The following is a 20,589-nucleotide window of genomic DNA, read 5'->3' on the forward strand; positions in this document are numbered from 1 at the left end:
CTGTGGGATCCTCCTTCTCTCCGGGACTGATGCCCGTTGGAATCTGGGGACAGATCAGGCCAGGGTCATGTGCATGGCGGATCTGGGGGCCTCTCTGACAACCACACATGCTATGTGTTGCACAGGCCTCCTTCCTGGGGGCTCCAGGCCCCGGGAGCTCAGGCTGCCACGGCCTCAGGCTTCAGGCTTTTGTCTTCTGCCACTTCTGCTCAGTTCTTCCCAGAGCACAGCAATGGTAGGTTGTGCCCTGGAGTCCCACAAAGTGGTCCCTTCATTTCCCTGTTGTCCTCCAAGGTCAGGGTGGCAGCTGGGAAGGAGGGTGAGCTAGAACCCCCTGGGCAGGCCCTGCAGAAGCCCAGTACTACCTGGAGGCCCCAGAGAACTGTTTCAGGCTGAGCAACTGTGGGGATGGGTTTAGCCTTTACAAGCATCTGGTTTTCTGCTTCCCCAGAGCCACAAGGAAGGAAAAAAAAAAAAAAAAAAAAGGGAAATTCTTTCCAAGTGGATGGAGACCAAGTAACCCCCTGGGGGTGTCAGAGGATGGGAATAGAAGCGGGGTCAGGAGGATGTGGAGGGGGTGCAGATCTGACAGGGCACGAAGCGAGAAGGACCCAGGTCCTGGGCCCCACCAGGGTGGGCAGGTGCCCGTGGGAGCCTGCAGGAGCCAGGGTTCTGGGGGCAGGGTGGAAGGACGGAGGGTTGAGAGTATGGCTAGTCCCCACTGGGGCCCTGGTACACCTGACTCAGTGTTTGTGGGCCCAAAAATGGACTTGGTCAGTGAGTCCAATTCACCAGCCAACCAGGTGTGAGCCCCCAGGGGCGCCACGGGTGTCCAGGGCTCAGTGTGGAACCGGAGGTCTGTGTACGAGGTCTCAGGTCTGTGTGTGTGTGTGTGTGTGTGTGTGTGTGTGTGTGTGTGTGTGTGTGTGTGTGTGTTGGGGGGGTGGTGTGTTGCAGACTCTAGAAGCACCAGTGCTCCCCAGGCGTCACTTAGGCATGAGTGATTACTGAGCCAATGGGGAGGGACGAGACTGTATGGAGAGGGAGGAAGCGAGGAGTGAGACTGGGTGGGGGGCACTGACAGGCTGGGAGAGAGGAGTCTGTGGCCCCCGACAAGCTCTGGGTCCAGGTACCGGACAGTTCAGGAAGCAAAGCAAGGGCCGCTGCCAGGGTAGACCGTGCAGAGAGACCCAGGGGACTTGTCGGAGTGGCCCTGGTCCCAGGACTGGTGTGGGAAGCAGGGCACAGCAGGTGGCAACAGCCCAGCTCTGTGGAGGCAGGGCAGGCATGGTTGGTGGGAAGAGCACAGCTCTGGAGGGAGGGGTAGGGCACAGCAGGTGGCAACAGCCCAGCTCTGTGGAGGGAGGGCAGGCATGGAGGGTGGGAAGAGCCCGGCTCTGGAGGGAGGACGCACTGAAGCTGCAGTCCAGGGTGGGACACTGGAAGACAGCTTTGTAAGGGGGAGGCACTTGGGCAAATGCCAGGGTCCCTGCTTGCTTCTGCCCCTTTCCCACTCGCCAACTCTTCCTTACTCCCGCCCCACACAGGAGTCCCTGCTTCCTGTGTATTGCATTGCAGCTGCTCTGGGACTGCCTGTATCTGCTGAGCGTGGGTGGTGGGAAGGGGCGTGTAGAGGCACCTGAAGAACCAACAAATGGCACAGGGGTGCACTTCCTCCGGACGGTCCCCACGTCTCCTCCCCATCCTTCCCAGACTGGGGCTTCTCCCTCTGGGCTTTTTGGCTTAGAGGCTACAATCCTTCATCGCAAGGCCAAGGGCAGCAGCAGAGAGCTTTATGGAAGAGCAGAATAGGGTCCCTGATGCACCTGCTGGTGCCTGGCGCCCTCGCACACTTCCTGTAGACTCAGTCACTGCTCGGGACAGAGGGGACCAGAGCAAGCCCTTGTGTGGCTAGAGGCTGCGACTGCTGATCTACAATGCAGATGGATCCTTGTGTCCACAGCAAGTCCTCAGCCAGCTTCCCGTCCCTGCTCCCCCTGCGGCCTGCAGGGCACAGACCCCCGCATCCTCCCAGCGAGGACTTCTGCCCACCCTGCTCTCTTGTGCCCACTGCGGTTGTGCCATGAATGCCAACACTGGTTGGCTCAGACACCCTTCCTGTGTCCACACCTGCAATGCCAGGCCTGGCCCAGCTGTATGCAATCCTCTGCCCCTGGGATCACTGACCTGACTCTGGCCTTTGTGAGAAGGTATCTCACACTGCCCCTGCTGTCCTTGACTTCCGGAGAGTGCTGTGTGAAGATGGGGGCACGCAGCTGGTTCCGTTTGCCCACTATGCGCTGCCCTTCCTGTTCCCTGAGGGGCAGGCCAAACCTGCACACTTGGTCCCAGGGAGGGGATGTCTGCTTCCAGTAGCCCCTGTCTTCTTCATCTTGCAAAACTAGGGTGGCCATGCAGGGACACCTTTCACACACAGGCTTACCTGGCCACTGTGGGTTGGGAAATTTCAGCTCTGCATATTGGTCCTTAGGGGCCCTGACAAGAGCTTTCCCAAGGTCAGAGCTCCCCAAGGTAACTTCAGCCAGCTCTGCCTGTCCTGCAGGTAACACAGGACCACGGCCATCACTCTCAGATCGAAGCGTCTGCAATCAAAGCTAACCGGCATGGTTCGCAAACAAGGTTCTCTTACCAGCCAGGTGCACCTGACAGTTGGGGCTGCTCTGTCCTCTCAGGGGCTGGCCATGTGGTGTGGGCCACACAAAATCGTAGACTTAAAAATGAGCCTGCTTTTGATCGACTGAATGTTGAGTCCTGCCTGTGGTTGCCTTGGCAGGGCTAGACCGAGGAACACTGTGGAGTTTCATTTGGCCCAGGCCCTTGACATTCCCCCATTGCCCCCAGCCGGCGGGTACCCATCTTCTCGAAGGTCACGAATGGACGCATCTCGAGAGACTGACTAGTTCCTCTCCAGGATGGATCACGTGGACTTTAGAAGCCAATGAAACCGTGTCTGCCCATCGGGGTAAAACTCTCCGAGGACAGCAGCCATGAATTAGAAACCAGAAGGGTCAAATAGACCTCATCAATCCTGTTGTGGATATTTAGTACTTGAGAGATCGTATGGGAAAACAAAACAAACCAGTCCTTTAAGGGTTATTGGCTAAAGAGGGGACAGCTTGCACAGTTTGGACAAAATAGAAGTACTCTCACCAATAAATATGTCTCAAAATGACAAACTAAAAGCCATCCCCAGTGGGCAGCTTGGAATCCCAGCAAGAAGTGATGGACGCAGCAGGCATAGAGTGTAAACAGTGGGGGCCCTTGGCGGGGAGAGCCGGGAGGGCCAGGAGGAGGGTGCGCAGGGAGAGCGTGGGGAGCTGCAGATTGTCCCGTGGGCAACACGCCAGACTGGACTGGTGTGATGGCCCGGTCATCTGCTGCCCCAGAACCCTGGGTGCTGGCTGCAGGTGCCCTGCTTCCCTCCTGTCTGTACTCAGGAGAAATTACGTATCCCAACAACTCACCCAGGAGGGGACCCGGCCCCACCGGCTCTTCCCTACGGGAGGTCCCGGGGGCAGGCAGCCCCGTCTCCTGAACATCCAGGGATCAAGGCGTGGCAGACTACCTGCCTGCTAGCCTGTCTGATCCTGCCAACCTCGGGGGTGAGGAGCAGGGGATGGGGAGGGGTGGGCACAGCCTTTTAAATGTCAGTCTCTTGGAGGTCGCTGCAGTCTGCCAACTCGTAGGCCTGGCAGGTGGTGCCCTCGGCGACGTGCTGGGCCACACGCAGGGACACCGCCTCCACTTCCGAACGCATCGCGCTCGGGGCATCGGCGCGCTGTGCGCTCCCAGCTCGAATCCTGTGCGACAGGCTGGTGACCTTGGCCCGCAGCTGCGTGGTGGGCTTCCTCAGGGGCCCGGGCAGCCGCCACTCGCGGAAGGCCGAGGGCGCCTTGCGACGCCCGCCAGTGGCCGCAGCCGGCCCCTCGGACGCAGCGGGGCAACCGGGGCCGGTGAGGGCCAGCGGGACCCCGGGCAGCACGGCGCCAGGGCTGGAGGCGCTGTCAGGGTGCGGACCTGCCCCGGTGCTCGAGGCCCGCCAGTGGTGGCCGTAGACGCGCCAGATGGGGCGACGGCGGCGGCGGTGGCGACACTGGCAGCGCAGCAGCCTGAGGAAGGCGCGCTTGAACTCGCGGCTGGAGCACGGGTAGATGAGCGGGTTCACACAGCTGTTGAAGTAGCCCAGCCAGAAGATGACCTTGAAGACGCCCTCCGATGGCTTCAGCTGCGGGAACAGGGAGCCTGCGGGGAGAACCCGGGCCTGTGAGCAGCTTGATGGAGGAGAGACTAGGGTGGACGACCCTCCCCACCCCCAGGAGCCCCCAGAGTTTAGCAGGCCCTTCGACCTGGATGGGGACAAAGGACCAGCTTCATGTGAACACCTGGGATGCAGCAGTTTACACTGCAGTTTACAGCAGCATCCCCAAAGGGCTCTCATTTGCCCTATTTGTGGCTCGGAATCGGTGCCATCCTGGCAGCCGTGTGTGTCAGCCCAGCCCCAGACAGGTGCAGCAGATACTCCGCAATATTCTCTACACGCCCCGCCATGTAGGCTCTTGTTACTTATAATGTGTTTACAAAGAAGCATGCTCAGTTCTAAGTCACTGGTTCCACGTAAAAATATTTTGACAGCCTTTTCAGTGAAATCGCATTTGCTCGGTTTTGTTTCGTGCCTTTGAGAAGCCTGACTCTGAGCGTCTGGTGCTTGGGATGCTGTGTCTTCTGAGTCCCTTAGGTCATCTCTCCACCTTCCCGTTCATGCTCACCCTGGGAGGCAGCAGGTGGCAGCCCAAGTCCTTGGGCCCCTGTCCCGTACTTGGGAAAAGCCAGCTGGAGTCCCAAGGTCCTGACCAGAGCCTAGCCCAGCCCTGGCTGGCTGCTGTGGACATGGAATCAGCTTGTGGAAGATCTCTTGTCTCTTTCTGCCTCTGCCTTTTTTTTTTTTTTTTTTAAGATTCAATTGTTTTTTAATTGGAAAGGCAGATTTACAAACAGAAGGAGAGACAAAGATCTGTCCACTGGTTCACTCCCCAAGTGGCCATAACAGACCGAGCTGAGCTGATCAGGAACCAGGAGCTGCTTCTGGGTCTCCCACGTGGGTGCAGGGTCCCAAGGCTTTGGGCCGTCCTCGACTGCTTTCCCAGGCCACAGGCAGGTGTAGGAGGACATTGTGACCCTGGAAGGTCAGCGAGCACAGGCTTGCAGTTCATTGGACAGTATTTGCATGAGAACAACCAAATGGCTACCTTTGTATGAACAGCATGTAAATGAGAACACCTGGTGTAATATACAAAACAAAAGGAATTCCAATCAAGAGTAGGAAAACAGTAAATGGGTTTTGTTGATGAGCTCAATACTTCCTCCCCTACCCCATAGGGACTCTCAGAGTATAAAGTCTGATGCCACTAATAAACTTCGGCTTTGACCACCAGTCAGGGTCCACGCGTGTTATTATCAGCTCCGTGCACCAAGTCCATTGCTGCAGGACAATGACAGGCAGGGAGCTGGTTGGGAAGTGGAGCAGCTGGGATATGATCTGGTGTCTAAATGGGATCCCAGGTGTATGCCAAGCGAGGATTTAGTTACTATGCTATCATGTTGCCTGCCCTGCTTTTTTAATAAATAAAAGTAAATAGGCTTTTTTTTTTTTAAAGTACAGAAAAAAGAGTAAAAGAATACTTTGAGAAGGGATTCATAGATTTCACTAGGTATCTAGGTTGTCCCTAGGTATCTCAGTGTCTCAAGTCCAGACACTGAGAAAGTCCTAACGGATGGACCAAACGCCAACAGCCAGGTCCCGGTGTGGGCAGCAAGGACTCGAGCACGGGAGTATGCCTGCTGCCCCCAGGTTCTGCATGAGCAGGAACCTGGAACTCGGAGAAGAGGCAGAGTTCAAGTCCAGACACTGAGAAAGTCCTAATGGACGGACCAAACGCCAACTGCCAGGTCCCAATGTGGGCAGCAAGGACTCGAGCACGGGAGTATCACCTGCTGTCCCCAGGTTCTGCATGAGCAGGAACCTGGAACTCGGAGAAGAGGCAGAGTTCAAGTCCAGACACTGAGAAAGTCCTAACGGATGGACCAAACACCAACTGCCAGCATTGAACATTGACCAAAGTTTGCCCTGTGCCAGGCACCATGCCGAGATCTCTAATGTAGGAGGCGTTAAATAAACATGGCCCTCACTTCCTGCATGGGAATAAAATACATCATTGGGACATAGTTGGGTGATGGTGGCACTCGGTATGGGACGGGGGTGGGGGGGGACTCAGGTATCTCAAAGGTTGGACAAGAGTCAGGCAGATGAGAAAGTTCTAGACAAAAGGAACAGGTGGGCAAGAAGTGGCCAGGTGTGGGGCCTGCAGCAATCCTGTGGGATAAACTCAGAAAACCTGGTGGTCTGGGAAGCTTAGCTTTTCTTCTGTGGGTGCTTAAAGCAGGGAAGAGATGGGTCCTAGAGAAGTGGTGCCCAGGTTGGAGTGTCGGGCAGTGGGGCTGCTGCTGGACCTGGGTGGAGAGAGCTTGTGGGAGGGTCTTAAGGGAGCAGCAGACAGGTGGGGGTTTGCACTGGGCCAGGGAGACCCTCTTCTTACCAACTCCCCCTGACATGCCCCAAGGGAGGCCACACTGCCAGGAAGACACAACCCAGAAGACACAGACCACCACCTCGTCCTCGACAGTGGTGGATGGAGGGCAACAGGGGCAGGGGCCTGGGTGACCTAGCAGACCAGCAGTGGGGCCTGGGCAGGCCAGCCATCTTTTCTCTCTCTCACCTTTCTCCCAGGGAAAGAGAAGCCAGCTCCCCAAGTGAGGGGGCAGAGGCCCTGGGCCCAAGCCTAGCCCCTGGAGACCCTTGCATGTCACTCCCATCCGCCCCATAAACACACTGCTGAGAGGTGTTGGGGAGCAGGTGGGGGTCAGGCACATCACCCAGCACAGGTTCCCGGCCCTGCTCATGGAGCCCTGAGTGGGCCACTCAAGTCCTCTCTGCCTCCCCTGGAGCAGGGACAGCCCCATCTTCCTGGAAGAGACTTCATGCTGATGAACTGATTCCGGCTCCCGCTTCTGTAGCCTTCCAGAGGGGAGTATCCAGCCCTAGGAAGGTGCCCAGTTTTCAGCTCTGGACAGTGGCTGAGCCTTTGGGGGGGTGGTGTTGCTGGAAGGTGCCAGGCAGTCTGTGGAATGTGTGTGTGTGTGTGTGTGGGCTTTCCAGGGTTGAACCATTAAGCCCCCAGGAGGGGGATCAGAAACAGCACCCCTCCACGGAGCATAGTGAGTCTGATCTGAAAATAGCCCTATGACTCAGGCTATGATCCTTGTATATTTAGCCCCAGATGACAAATACGTGGACTATGCTTTCCAAGCGTGAGGCTGGAGCTGGCTGGAGGACAGCATCAGGAGCCTGGGGGGCTGCACTGTCTGGGGTCCTGCTGTGAACACAGAGTCTGTCAGGCCATCGGAGCAGAAGTCTGCTGGGAACTGGAGATGCCAGCACGTGCCAAGGAGTTGGAGCTCAAACCCAGTCAGCATGGCTACGGTTCCCCGCCTGTGTGTTGGGGAGGTTCTGTTTCCCTTTGGGCTCTCCCAGAAGCAGAGTCCGAGACAAGGGCTCAAGCACAAGTTGGTAATTTGGGGGTGGGGGTCAGTGAGGTACCTGGAGTGGAATGGGTGAAAGAGACTGGGAAGGGAAGGCAGCCAGGGGGAGGTGAATTGGCCCCGTGAGCGCCACCACTGGGAGTTACTCGCACTGCACAGCTTGGGGCAATAGGCACTATTTTCAGAGGAGCCCTATAAATGTACCCTTTCCCACCACACTGGCTCCTGCAGCACAGTAGCCCTGGCTCCAGCATCTCACACACAATCATCTGGAGTATGCTCTCTGTCCCATCAGGTGCCAGCTCCATCGCCCCAGCATGCTACACCGCTAAGTGCCCCACACTGTGCTTGGCACACAGCAGGTGCCAGGTGCTCTCTGATCCCTTCTTTCTTTACAGTCTCCACTTGATCCACTATGGGTTCCTAAGTCCCACCCTCCCCCCCCGCACGCCCATTCTGCACCACCTCCTGGTGCAAATGACCTTCAGGTCTTTCAGGCAGTGTCCCCCTGAGTGGGGCCCTGCAAGCCCCATAGTCTGCTCTCCACACAGTTGTTGGGGTGGGGGATCCTTTTGCACCATAAATTGGAACCTTTCATTTCTTCCTTGAAAACTTCCGTGCTGCCCACTGCAACTTCCTGCCCTCCCCTGCTCAGCACCATGACCCTTGCTCAGCACCTTGACCTCTGTACCTTGACCCTCGATGTGCTTCTTTCTGCACCTAGGACACTCCACTTGTCATCAGCAGGTGGCTTGGAGTGGGTTGGTGGAGGCAGTGGCTATAAGGAGAAGTCCTCGTGGCATACACACGGCTCTGGCCGCCTCTCTCTGCTCCATGCCTTGTTCGCACCTGGCTTGGCTGCACCTGTCGGCTTCCCCGGCTCCCTCCGTTGGGGTGCCCGTGTCAGGGGTCTAGCCTGATGTTCAGGCCCTTCCCTATATTATTCAGCAAGGCAGCTCGGCGGTGGGCCAGCCTTGTCCACGTGTTGTAGGGGAAGCCCTGGCTTGGCTCGCTGGCCACCTGGATCATCTCCATCCTGGGGAAGAGGAAGGGTCAGGCCCAGGAGGAGATGCTGGCCAAGGCCAGGCAGGCTCTGGCTGTCTCTGGGAAAACTGGCCATGCTGTGCCAGGGACAGACAGCCCTGAAGCTGAGAGGGCAGGCTGCGTGATCATCACATCCCCAGAAAGGAACTTGTTCCTGGCAGTTGGTCAGAATTCACAGCCAGCCTCACTCATCATGTGTAGCCAACCGTGGAATGGCAGGCTGCACCCCACAATCCCTTCCCTGCCTTTCCTCCACTGGGACTGTTCTGTTCACACTCAGCAATGGAGGGGTTAAAATTGCTTCTGGATACCCTGGTTCCCCACTCCCCCCGCCCCCCCCCCCCAGACTCCCTTCCTCTCTCCTGGTTCTTTCAGCTGCCCCTACAGTGGCTTTGACCTTGGTGGCAACTATCTCCAAGAAAGGCTGGGGCCTCAGCTCCCCCAGCCGACCTCTTTGCTGTGCTGTGAGGGATCAGACTGGACCTGAGATCTGGAGTCCCTCTTGAGGAGGGGGCCATCTCTGTGAGAACCCTCGGCAGAGGCAAGCACACGTACAAAGGGCCTGAGGCAGCACAGCCAGCCCGGAAGTCAGGATGGTTGGGACAGAGAAGGGGCAGGGGATGGTGGCCAGAGATAGAATCATGGAAGGCCATGAGGAAGAGGTGCCCTGGAAAGGGTTCAGGTCTCAGGAGGCTCCTGAGGACATGGTGGAGTAGGTGGAGGCCGGCAGGGACCGGTTGTGCCACGCCAAGTCCCTGCAGGGCACCTGGGAGGGACCAGGACCAGAGAGGACACCCTTCCACGCTCTCATGACTGTATAGGACTGCATAGGACCCTTGGTCTCCCTGGGGCAGACAGAGAGCTGGTTGCCTGGCCGTGGACCCCTCTGTAGCTGCAGGGGTGCATGTGGGGGCAGGTGCATGGACCCGTGGAGGTTCCCGCTGCAGGGATGAGGCCTCTCACCCGTCTCACACCTGCACCAGCCCGTTTTCCTCCGACACTTGCGTCCCTCCTCGTTTCCCACCTCCTCTCCCTCTCCTCCATCCTTCCTCTTTGCTGTTGCTTTCAGTCTTTCCTGCTGTGGAGTGGACGTGACACAGGCCAAGCTCTGAGCCCTGGAGTTCAGGCTAAGGGGATCCTGAGTGAAACACCTGGGGCCTCGTGACATGTAAACTCTTGGAGACAGCTCTGTGCTGGGGAAGGGAGGGTCCCAGACCACCCCGCCCAGCCTGCTGCCATCAATCCCAATAGTCGGCAGGCTGGGCGGTCCATCCTTGGCAATGCTCAGCCTGGCCAGCTTCTGGGGTGTGTAGGGGGACAGCGTGGCTGAGCTGGGGGTGTGCACAGCGGCTGGGGGTGTGTAGAGGGCAGTGTGGCTGAACTGGGGGTGTGCACAGTGGCTGGGGGTTGTGTAGGGGGCAGTGTGGCTGAACTGGGGGTATGCACAGTGGCTGGGGGTTGTGTAGGGGGCAGTGTGGCTGAGCTGGGGGTGTGCACAGTGGCTTGGGAGTGTGTAGGGGGGCAGTGTGGCTGAGCTGGGGGTTGTGTGGGGGCAGTGTGACTGAGCTGGGGTGTGCACATTGGCTGGGGGGGTTGCTGAGATGTCAAGCTTTGAACAGGGCTGGTGACTGGCCCTTAACCCAGACTCTGGCTTGTCTTCTGAGCTGGGTAAGAAGTACCAAAGGACCCTGGAGCCAGAGTGCTTGGCTTCTAATCCCAGACTGGAATTTGCCAACTGGAGTATGTCCTTTGAGGCCTTCTGCCTCAGTGCTCTCATCTGTAAAGTGGGGCAGCTGACAGCAGCTTCCCCATAGGTCAGGACTGGAGCAGTGCCCGGCACCTAGGATGTTCGTGTTGCTGATGAGTTAATTGAGGTGGGCAATAGGAAGGGACGAAACGAACAGACTCAAGAGCTGTTAGAGAGGTTGAACCACTGACCAGGGAGTGGGGAAGGGGCAGGCTGGGCTAAAGCCCAATTCCTGGTGCACGCTCTGCTAAGGCAGCTAGAGGACGTCTCCTCAGCGACACCTGGGGCTCTGCACCGAGAGAGAGTTAAGTATCTTGAGCTGGGAGGTGATATTGTTGGTAGGTGGGGATAAAGGGATCCTGGGGCTTCTCCCAAGGGCAGAGAGTGCTGGGGACAGACTCAGTCCGAGGAGAGGCTGTGAGGCAAGCAGAGCAGGGTCACGCGAGGACTGGGCAGAGGCCGCATGGGGCGGGGCAAGGGTGGGGTGGGGAGCGGGAGAGCCCAGCAGCTTCAGGAAGTCGGAAGAGGAAGACAGGGGATTCTCTCCAGCAGCTCCGAAGGAATGGAGTCGGTTCCCCGGCAACCAGCCCTGCCAAGGCTCTGACTGTAGAGCTCATGATGGCGATTTAAACCAACACGTTGGTGCTGGCTGGCCAGGGCAGCAATAGAGAAGCAGACAGGGACCCAGTGGCTGGGCCAGGAGCTCGGGACACCTGTTGGGAAGCACAGAGCTAGGGGGGAGAGGCATGTTCGCAGGAGCCGCTGCAGAAGGAGGAATAGGAGCGGAAGGGGACAGAAGTATGTAAAGAGTCATGAGAGGCAAGGGATTGAGTGGACAGATCCAGAGGCTGAGGCTTGGGTCCCAGGCTAACGTCCCTTAGCTGGGGCAGGCAGGACAAGCATGGAGGGCACTACGCTGAGAAGCACAGACGCCCACCGGAAGCTGGAGAAGGGAACTGATCAAGGTTAATGCCAGAATATCCTCTGAAATAGGTTAATGAGCAAGGTCTTGTCTTGCAAGCAAGTGAGGGAGGAGTCTAGAGAGACAGCTCTGGACACATCGGATCAGCAACTAGCCCAGCATTAGCGCTCAGCTGAGAGCCCAGCCTGGGGGCTCTAAATCACCATTTCCATGGTGCAGCAGGCTGCAGCCAGCCCCAGGTCCAGGGTGAGGGGCAAGCTGATCCTAGGTCGTCTCATCAGACCTGAGAGTGAGGACATGTTCACGACACATGGGGTTGTGTCTGAGGTCTCAGGATATCCAACAGCGCAGCCAAGGGTAGGGGAAGCCATTGGGTGCTGAGCTGGCAAGTCTCCAGACACCCCAATATTCTCATGGTGCTAAAAAGGCCTCGTGGCCACGGCAGGCCTGGTTGCCGGGGAACCGACTCCGTTCCTGATACATGAAGAGGAACACAAGCATCTCTCTGTCTTCCCTGTGCTAACCCTGTTCACCCAAACAGCCACCAGGGAATCCTGGTGCATGAAGAAAGGCTGAAGAAATGACCATTTGCACATCACTGCTTAAGCTTCAGAGGCATGGCAGGTCCAGGCCATGGCCAGTGGCTGCTACCAGCAGGTGAAGGGCTGAGGGGTCCCTGAAGACCCTGCCCAGTCCCGACTTCTTTTCCAGACCATCAAAGCAGCTTACAGGAAGGAGGGCAGACAGGGCATTTCAGATGGCACTGGAGGGACGTCAGCCCCAGACCGAGGCACAGCCACAGGACAAACGATCAGCAAGCGGACTGGAAGAACAAAATGGGAGGGAGGCTCAGCAAGGAGAGCAACCAACCAGGGCAATGGGCTCCACGCAGTACGGGTGCCATCCTTGGATCCTGACGCAAACTCAGGCAGCACTGGCAACATGTGAACAATGAGTCGACAGTCGATGACGTTAGGTTGGGGCGTTATAATAGATTGTGTCTTAAAAAACAATCTCATTCCCTGATAAAGTGTGCATATGGGATCTTCTTCCATGTCATCCACACAGGGTCACAGATAAACGGGGACTCACCATACGGCTCTTCCTATTTCTGTGTGTGCAGACGTAAAAGTGATTAAAGTGGAAAAAAGAACCTTCATGTAGTGCTTACTCATACAATCAATAAATGTTAGCTGGTACGTGCAAACATTTTTAAGGTCGCATAAACAGTCAAATTCACAGGATCAGAGTGGAATGGGGATTGCCAGGGCTGAGGAGGGGGTGGGCATGGCCGGGGAGCTCTCAGCAGAATGGAAGGATATAGAGGTCCATCACACAACACTGCACCTTTGGGTGACAGTGGATGCACACTCAACATTGTCCTGAGCAGATAAAACACCACACCCTTGCACTGCAGTGAAATCAGACAAACATACAGCGGGTAGCACTCTGCCACTGCAGCCCTGGCATGACAGGACACAAGGAGGTCATGGCACACATCTAGCTGAGCAGCTACCATGTGCTAGGGACCAGAAGGTAGAGAGGGAGACACAAGGCCAACCCTTCTGCCAGCTGTGCCCCAGGGTCACTGGCAATACTGAGGAGCTGCCATGTGGCATGGTCACTGCTCCAGGAGCTGCCACGTGGCACCGTCACTGCACTGAGGAGCTGCCATGTGGCACCGTCACTGCTCCAGGAGCTGCCACGTGGCACCGTCACTGCACCAAGGAGCTGCCACATGGCAGTCACTGCACTGAGGAGCTGCCACGTGGCACAGTCACTGCACCGAGGAGCTGCCACATGGCACGGTCACTGCTCCAGGAGCTGCCACGTGACGCCACATCTGCTTTCCTGCAGGGGCTCTGAAGCTTGTGAGGATGGCTTCTTTGCCTTGCAGTCAGCTCTGTGACTCACCCAGTGAAGCCACTCCATGTCTGGTACCCTCTCTCTAACCAGATCCCCACCCCCCGAGTCAGGTCACCCAGTGAAGCCACTCTACACCTGGCGCCCTCTCTAACCAGCCACTCTGTCGAGTCTGATGCATGTGCAGTCTGGAGTGCACAGCCTCGTGATTCTGGTCTGTGCACTCCGATGCAAGCACTGTCCACCGTGCAGAACATTCCAGTCCCCCAGGTCTCCCATGTGCAGGTAATGACATCCTGATTGCCACTGCCCACGCATGATTAGCTTTGCCTGTTTGTGAACTTCCTATGACAGAAGTCCAGGTCCGTTTGCTTTAACTTTGCGCCAGGCTTGCTCTGACAGTGTAGTGGGGTCATCTGTGCTGCAGTGCGCCCGGGTAGGATGTACATTGTCCTGGTCTGCAGCAGTCCGTTGTACTGCATGAATACTTTGGTTATCCAATCTCTTAACTGAGAAGGCCTGGCCTCATCTCCAGACCTGCTCATCACAGACCACACGCACATCGGGGAGCACAGCTTCAACAAAGCCACTCATTCGTGCCCACAGTTCCCCAGCCTTCCTGTCTCATGTTGAATCTCTGAGTGGCCCCGGTGACCACATATGATAGCGGAAGTGTCTGCACTACAGTTGAGTTGCACGTGTGACACCGGACTCAGTCCAGCGTGGGCACGAGGCCAGGCAGGCCATGTGATGTGGCAGAGGATGGCAGCGTGGGAGAGGGGCCTCGTGAGGCTCACAGGTGTCTGACAGGGATCTGGGACAGCTCTGGGCGGCTTCCACACCTTGGGGTGCCTTCAGCAGGGGCCTCCGGGACTGCTCCGTGTGATGGCCTAAGATGCTTGCAGTGCCGAGTGACTTGTCTGAGAAGACAGAGCAGAAAGTGCAGCCTGCAGGTGTGGGAGTGATGAGGGGTTAGGGGAGACTGGGTGCATGTGAGTGTGTGTGTGTGTGTGGCACCTACCTCTGGGCATGGCTGGGGGACATTCCAGGCAGGCTAAAGCCAAGTGAAGCCAGGAGTGATTGCTAAGATACTCAGAAAGACCCAGTCTTTGGGGGCACCTAAAAGAAAGAAGCTGGGACAGGCTAGTCCCTGGTCCTCCTCTCCCCTCCCACCTGCAGGAAAGGGGCCTGCCTGGATGGATATCTGGGTCCAGGCCACTCATGCTGTCCTGGGGCAGCAGCCCTGAGCAGGCATGATGCCAGCCAGCCTCCTCTTCTTAGGGCTGCAGTCCTACCCATGTCCCGTATCTCTGGTCCCCCAGGGAAGGCAGGATCTAACTGTGGCACCTTGCCAATCCTCTGGACACAGAGCTAGAGGCTTCCTGCAGGGTGGGACCACTGACCCAACCTCCTGTGGTTTCCCCTAGCACTTGATGGGGGGAGACCTGGGTGTGTCAGGGGCAGGGCTGTCACGAGCTCCTGGATTTGCGCCCACATGGTCTGTCACCCGAAGTGGGCCCACTGGAGACTGAAAGTGGAGTGCTACCAGTGATTGCACTGCTCAACAGACAGGGCTGGCCCAGACGAGCCGGGGGCGTGGTCGCCATGCATGCAGCAGAGGGTTCAGCTTGGCCAAGCAGTTGGGCACACGGGATGCTTTTCTTGGCCACTTACAGCTCCGTTTGCTACAGGAATCGCAGGGTCAGATATGTAATGTCAGAGGCTCCTGCTCGGAGATCCCTGTCTGCACTAGGGAGTACCCAGGAAGAGGGGTACACTGGACATGTGCACAGTCACCTGCAACCCTCCATGGCTCCCCAACATTTCTGAGCCCCAGGCTCTCTCAGTCACTGGCCCCAATGGCCTCTGACTCCTGTCAGTTGTGCTGTCCCAGCCGCCTCTCTGGTTTGATCCAATATGACCCGCTGTGCCAATGTCTGTCTGGGACTGGGGCCCGCTCCGAAGGCTCTCGGTATCCCCTGGATGACTGGGACCGCTCCCCCAGTGCTGCCTCTGCCATGGTTGGCGCCACTGCTCCATGGGCTCTGTGTGTGTATTGAGATAGACGTGGAGGTAAGGCAGCCAGCCCAGGTCTGTCAGCCACCACCCGCAGGGGTGGCCCTACTAGGTGCCCTCACTTCCAAGCATCTGGGCTTTTGGGTACACACTGCTCTTCCTCCATCTCCCGTGTCTAGTGTTGGTCACACCTACGTGGGGCCACTGGAGCTGGCATGTGGGAGGAGCCACTTGAGTGGCCGTTTCCTCTCCGGCACGCCCCAAGCTGCCTCTTGCTCCTTCTGGTTCTCCTGATGCAGGTGCTGTGCCCCGAGCCCCTCTCCTCTCTTTCTCCTGGGAGACTGAATCTCACACTCTTGCATTTGTCCTATACTTGACCTCCACGTACCCCGCTCCCCTCATCCCATGTGCACGGCACCTCCCTGCTGAGAATGGCCAGTGCCTTGCAGGCCAAGTCCCCTTTGCGGCTCAGGACATTCCTGCTTCTTCCAAGGTCCCTCCCTGCTGGGGGGGGGGGTCCCAGTGCCCCTGCCCTCCCACACAGCCTCCAGGCTGGTCCTGCTCACCTCCCAGGCATGTCCTTGCTTGACCCCAGTCTATTGGTCATTATTATCAAGTTCCATGTTGTTGTGTGACTCCAAGGTCCCTGGGCTGCTTGTGGAGTGCAGTGAGAGTGCCAGGGGTGCGGTAGGGGGTGGTGTCAGGGCTGGGCAGCACAGCAGACAACTGGATGGAGAACACAGGGACCATGGCACACCTATGGGTTAAGCAGCAAGGAATGAGAGTGTGCTGTGTATGCCAGCAGAGGGGCAGAGGCTGTAGAAACTTAGAAATGACTTTTTGGAAGAGAAGCACTTGGGATCCAGGCCTTCTGTAGTATTGACTGAGCCCGTGGAAATTTAGAGAAACAGCAACGTTCAGCAGGAGCCTGGATCCACGCACCGAGGAATTGTCTCACGTGCCCTCCTGCTAACGTGGCCAGCCTCTCTCCGGCTCACTGCCGGGATGTCGAGGGCAGGATAAGTTGCTTGGCATGATGCCACTAATACATCCTTTTAGAGAGACAGGAGACAATGCTGAGTGTTGTTATGGATGCACACACTTATGGCGAGAGCAAAAATCTGCACGGGAGGGTGAAGGGCTAGAGTCACCTCCGGGAGCCAGGGCAGAGAGGGGGTGGAAGCACCGAGTTGCTGCTGTATTTTGCTTCTCTGAAGGAAGGGAGAGGGGGAGGAAGGGGTGGGAGAAAACAACAGTAAAATGAGAGCATTCGTGGGTGAGCACAAGCACATGGATGCATATAAGGTATTCTGCAACTAAAACTGAAAAAGAAATTGGAAGTAGAAAAGGCAGCAAACAAGAGATACAGAGGCAAGCATTCTGCACACAGCTGGAACATTCCCTCCATGGAGCCAGGGGCCAGAGGCCAGGAAGTGAGGCAGGGCTAGGAGCAGAGGGCAGCAGAGCAGGGCACACAGCAGGAGTTGGTGGTGGTGGGCAATACTGCCATGGTGGGACTCCAAACAGGGATACCAGTTCCCTCCTGCCTGTTCCGTGCCTCCACCCCAGGGGTTGTCCCATGGGCTGCTCGGTGCCTGGCCCTGGCCTGGCCCTGCAGCACCAGCACCAGCAACAGCATTTGGCTGGACAATTTGCAAGCAGGTGATTTATTCGTTCTTTATTCTGTGCTGAGCAGCTACAAGCAAAGCGCCAGCTGCCATGACACTCGTAACTAACTCGTCACGTGCCACAGGTCCACGCACACCTCCCGCATCCACACGCTGCCCGCATCCCTACAGCAGACCCATAACTCTGCCATCACCACCACTCCTGCCTCACAGAGGAGCAACAGAAGTGCAGAGAGCAGGAGAGAAGCAGAGCTGCAAATGGGACCGTGGCTGCCTGGTGCCAGTCTGTGGTTTCCATCACAGCTTCTTACAGAACAGCACCAGGCTGGGTGCCGTGGGACCCTCACAGAGCTGCCAGGTCAATACGGCACTCACACACCAAACCCACAGCCCAGGCAGCTGGTGGCTGCAACTCACCATTTAGCACTCCCAGGGAGAAGCACAGCCTGATGGGTCCAGGCGGGTGTCTCCCGAGAGACAACGTCAATGCTGAGGACACAAAGGTCCCTGGAGGGGGTTGGGAGGGCAGGCAGGACAAACAGAACAGTGTGCAAAGGCCTGGAGACAGAGCTGGGCAGGGAACCTGGAGAGGGCCAGGGCAGGTACACGCAGAGGGGGAGGGCCAGGATGCAGAAGTGAGCTTGTCTGGCATTGCCCTGGGTCGTCCTGTGCTCTTTACTGCTGCGGGTCTGGATGCTAACACACTTGAGGGCTGCGGTCTCACAGGTCTGGGTTATACAGAGTGTTCCCTGGGCAGTGGAGAAGCAGGGAGAGGTTGCACGCATTTGATACCGTGGCTGCTGGGTTGGGGGTGGGAGGGCTACTGGGTAGCAGGAGCAAGGCTGTGGTGAGTTCCCCATCTCTGCCATGCAGCCCGGGAGCAGCCAGGCCTGGCACAAGGCAGGGAAGGCTGGCTAAGGACGCAGCCATCGGGTGAAGTGACTCAAGGCACATGCTTGTTGTCCTTCCCATCTGCATGCTGAGCCAGCCTGCAGCCCCCTGATCCAGGACTTGCCGGAGGGTCTGCTGGAGGTGGGAGCAGAGTTCCCCAAACAGCTGCCCCCTCCCAGGAGTTCAAAAGAACTAGGGATATTCCCTGGAAAAGCCAGACAACGCAGGTCATGGAAGAAATGGTGATGCAGGAAAGTGGCTTTCTGTGTGACCACTCGGCCTGCTTCTTTCCCCCTCACCCCACCTTGCCTCAATCCCTCCAAGACAGTTCACAGACTCCCCACCCCACCTCTGCAGAGGGGCTCAGCTTCAGAACCTAACAAGTGCTGGGAGAAAGCTGGGGCTCCTGGCACCTTCAAATGGACACACAGGCCCGGGCTGGAAGCCCACACACTCCTTTCCCTACCTCCAGACTGCTGACCACCCTCCAGGCCAGCTGTCTGTACCGATGCTTCGGACCCTCTTATACTGAGAGGTGACAGGAATGTAAAACCAACCCAGGGTTGAAACAGCAAGGAGGAAGTGCAGGGAGACACAGTGAGACCCCTCTTCCCTTTTCGGCCAGCACCAGGCTCTCCCTCATTCTTCCACAAAGTGAGAGCTCAGGGAAGGTGCCAAGCTGACCTGCCAAGACCAGGTGGCACAGTGAGGGGATGGGGAGGAGGGACACACCAGCCAGGCATGGCCACGAACTTGGGGAGGAAGCCGGGGGGTCACTTACCTAGCGGCAGAACGAAGAAGAAGGGGAACCAGCAGAGAACGAAGACGCCCACGACAATGGCCAGGGTCTTGGCCGCCTTCTTCTCGCGGGAGAACTTGAGCAGGCGCACCGACAGTGAGCTGCGGAACGTGTGCCCCTTGGTGCCGCGCGTGCCCCCCGGTGCCCCGTCCGTGCTGGCACCGGCACCGGCACCGGCACCGGCGGCCGCGCCCCGGCAGTGGATGCGCAGGACCACCTCGGAGGCCTTGCCGCGTTCGCGCTTGACGCCTGCTTCGAGGCTGCGCGTGGTGCTGCGCGCCACCACATACACGCGGCAGTACATGACCACGATGACGGCCATGGGCAGGTAGAAGGAGCACAGGGAAGAGAAGACGGCGTAGCCCGCTTCCTCGGTGATGCCGCAGAAGCGCTCGTCCGGGGGCACGGGCTCCTTCCAGCCCAGCAGCGGCCCCATGGACACCACCAGGGCCACGGCCCAGAGCAACGCCAGGATGGCGGCTGCCTTGCGCTCTGTCATGATGGCCGGGTACTTGAGCGAGTGGCGCACGCCCACGTAGCGGTCCACGGAGATGGTACAGAGGCTGAGGATGGAGGCGGTGCAGCATAGTACGTCCACAGCAGCCCACACGTCACAGAAGGCCCGGCCAAAGGCCCAGAAGCCCAGGACCTCCATGGTGGCCGAGAAGGGCAGCACGGCAGCGCTTAGCAGCAGGTCGGCCACGGCCAGGTTCACGATGAAGTAGTTGGTGACGGTTTGCAGGTGGCGGTTGCAAGCCACTGAGAGGATGACGAGCAGGTTGCCCGCCACGGCCGTGAGGATGAAAGCTGCCAGGAAGACCCCCACGCCCACACTCTGCGCACTCACCACTAGCCCCCCGACGGCCGCCGCCGTGCCGTTCACCTCGCCACCCCCACCGCCACCCGCGCCTCCCGGTTCTCCTGCTGAGCTCTGGTTCTCCTCGCCTCCGCCCGCGCCCACCACGCCGCCGCCGCTGGAGCCTCCGCCTGCTGCCCCCGGCACGCTGCCCACTGCTGGGCTCTCAGAGGAGGCCGTGCTGCCCGCGCCGGCCCCGCTGTTGCCCGCGCTCGAGCCCCCGGCGCTGATGTCCGGCCGGGGTCCTTCGAAAGTGACGCTCAAGAGGTGACGGAAAGTCATCTCAAGGCGCGCCCGTCGGGGGTCCTGTTGGGGTGCAGGACGAGCGGCTGGCAGGAAAGCGGGCACAGGGCATAGCAGCGGGACTGTGGGGCTGGTCCGGCTCGCGGGTCCCGTTCAGGTTCCCCCGAGTTCTTGCGACGCGGAGTGCGGTGGCACGGGGTGGGAGGCACCGGCGGCGGCGGCGGCGGCGGCGGCGGCGGCGGCGGCGGTAGTGGCTGGGGTACTCCGGGTCCCGCAGAGGAGTCCAACCCAGGAGCCGGGGCGGGCGACGCGCTCCGCTCTCTGAGCGCGCCCAGGCGAGCGGGCAGAGCGGCGGCTCCGCGACCCGGCGGTGCGGGCGGCGGCCACTGCGGCTGGAGACTGGCGCGGGGGGCGGGCCGGAGGAGGGGCAGCAGCGCCGGCGGGGAAGGGGGTGTGGCGCCCAGAGACCAGGCGCTTCGCTCCAGGGGAGAAGGGCTTTTGCGCACGGGGCCGGCAGGCGCTCCACGCACTAGCCGGGCTGCGGCGTTGGCGCGCGTTCCAACCGCACAGCTTGGCTTCGGTGCCGTAGCCCATGCCTGCCCTGTCCCCTCGCCCGCCCCTTAGCGCTGCCTTCCGGGACCTCGCTGGATCCGCCTTTCTCCAGGGACCTCAGCCGCACTCCTCTTCCCAGCCTGTCCTCTCCCCCAGGCTCCCAGGGCGAAGTCGCTGGTGTCCTTGGGCATGCGGAGCTTAGAAGGCGCGATTCCAGCATCCTCCGGCTCCTGGCGGCCGCCAGAGAGCAGCACACGCCTGAGTTGTGCACCCTGCCGACTGGACTGCGTCTGCCCGCCTCCTGGAACTGCCTGGCTGCACCTTCCTTCCTTCTCCCAGGCTGCTGGCGGGGGCAGACTCTCAGACATCTCTGCACCTTGCAGGGAGAGCTGGGGAGGGGTCACCAGCCTG

At 58.9% G+C, this 20,589-nt stretch overlaps 1 protein-coding gene across 1 annotated transcript; it reads right to left on the minus strand.

The window, feature by feature from the left end:
• Positions 1–3,661: 3,661 nt before the first annotated feature.
• ADRA1D (adrenoceptor alpha 1D) lies at positions 3,662–19,665 on the minus strand. The gene is made up of 2 exons (XM_040981219.1): positions 18,510–19,665; positions 3,662–4,263 (listed from the first exon to the last, which is right to left on the minus strand). The coding sequence occupies exons 1-2, from the start codon at positions 19,663–19,665 to the stop codon at positions 3,662–3,664; spliced, it is 1,758 nt and encodes a 585-aa protein (XP_040837153.1).
• Between the last annotated feature and the right edge of the window lie 924 nt (positions 19,666–20,589).

Source organism: Ochotona curzoniae, unplaced genomic scaffold, assembly GCF_017591425.1.
Source record: "Ochotona curzoniae isolate NIBS_2020 unplaced genomic scaffold, NIBS_Ocur_1.0 contig_3520, whole genome shotgun sequence".
NCBI classification, from domain to species: domain Eukaryota; kingdom Metazoa; phylum Chordata; class Mammalia; order Lagomorpha; family Ochotonidae; genus Ochotona; species Ochotona curzoniae.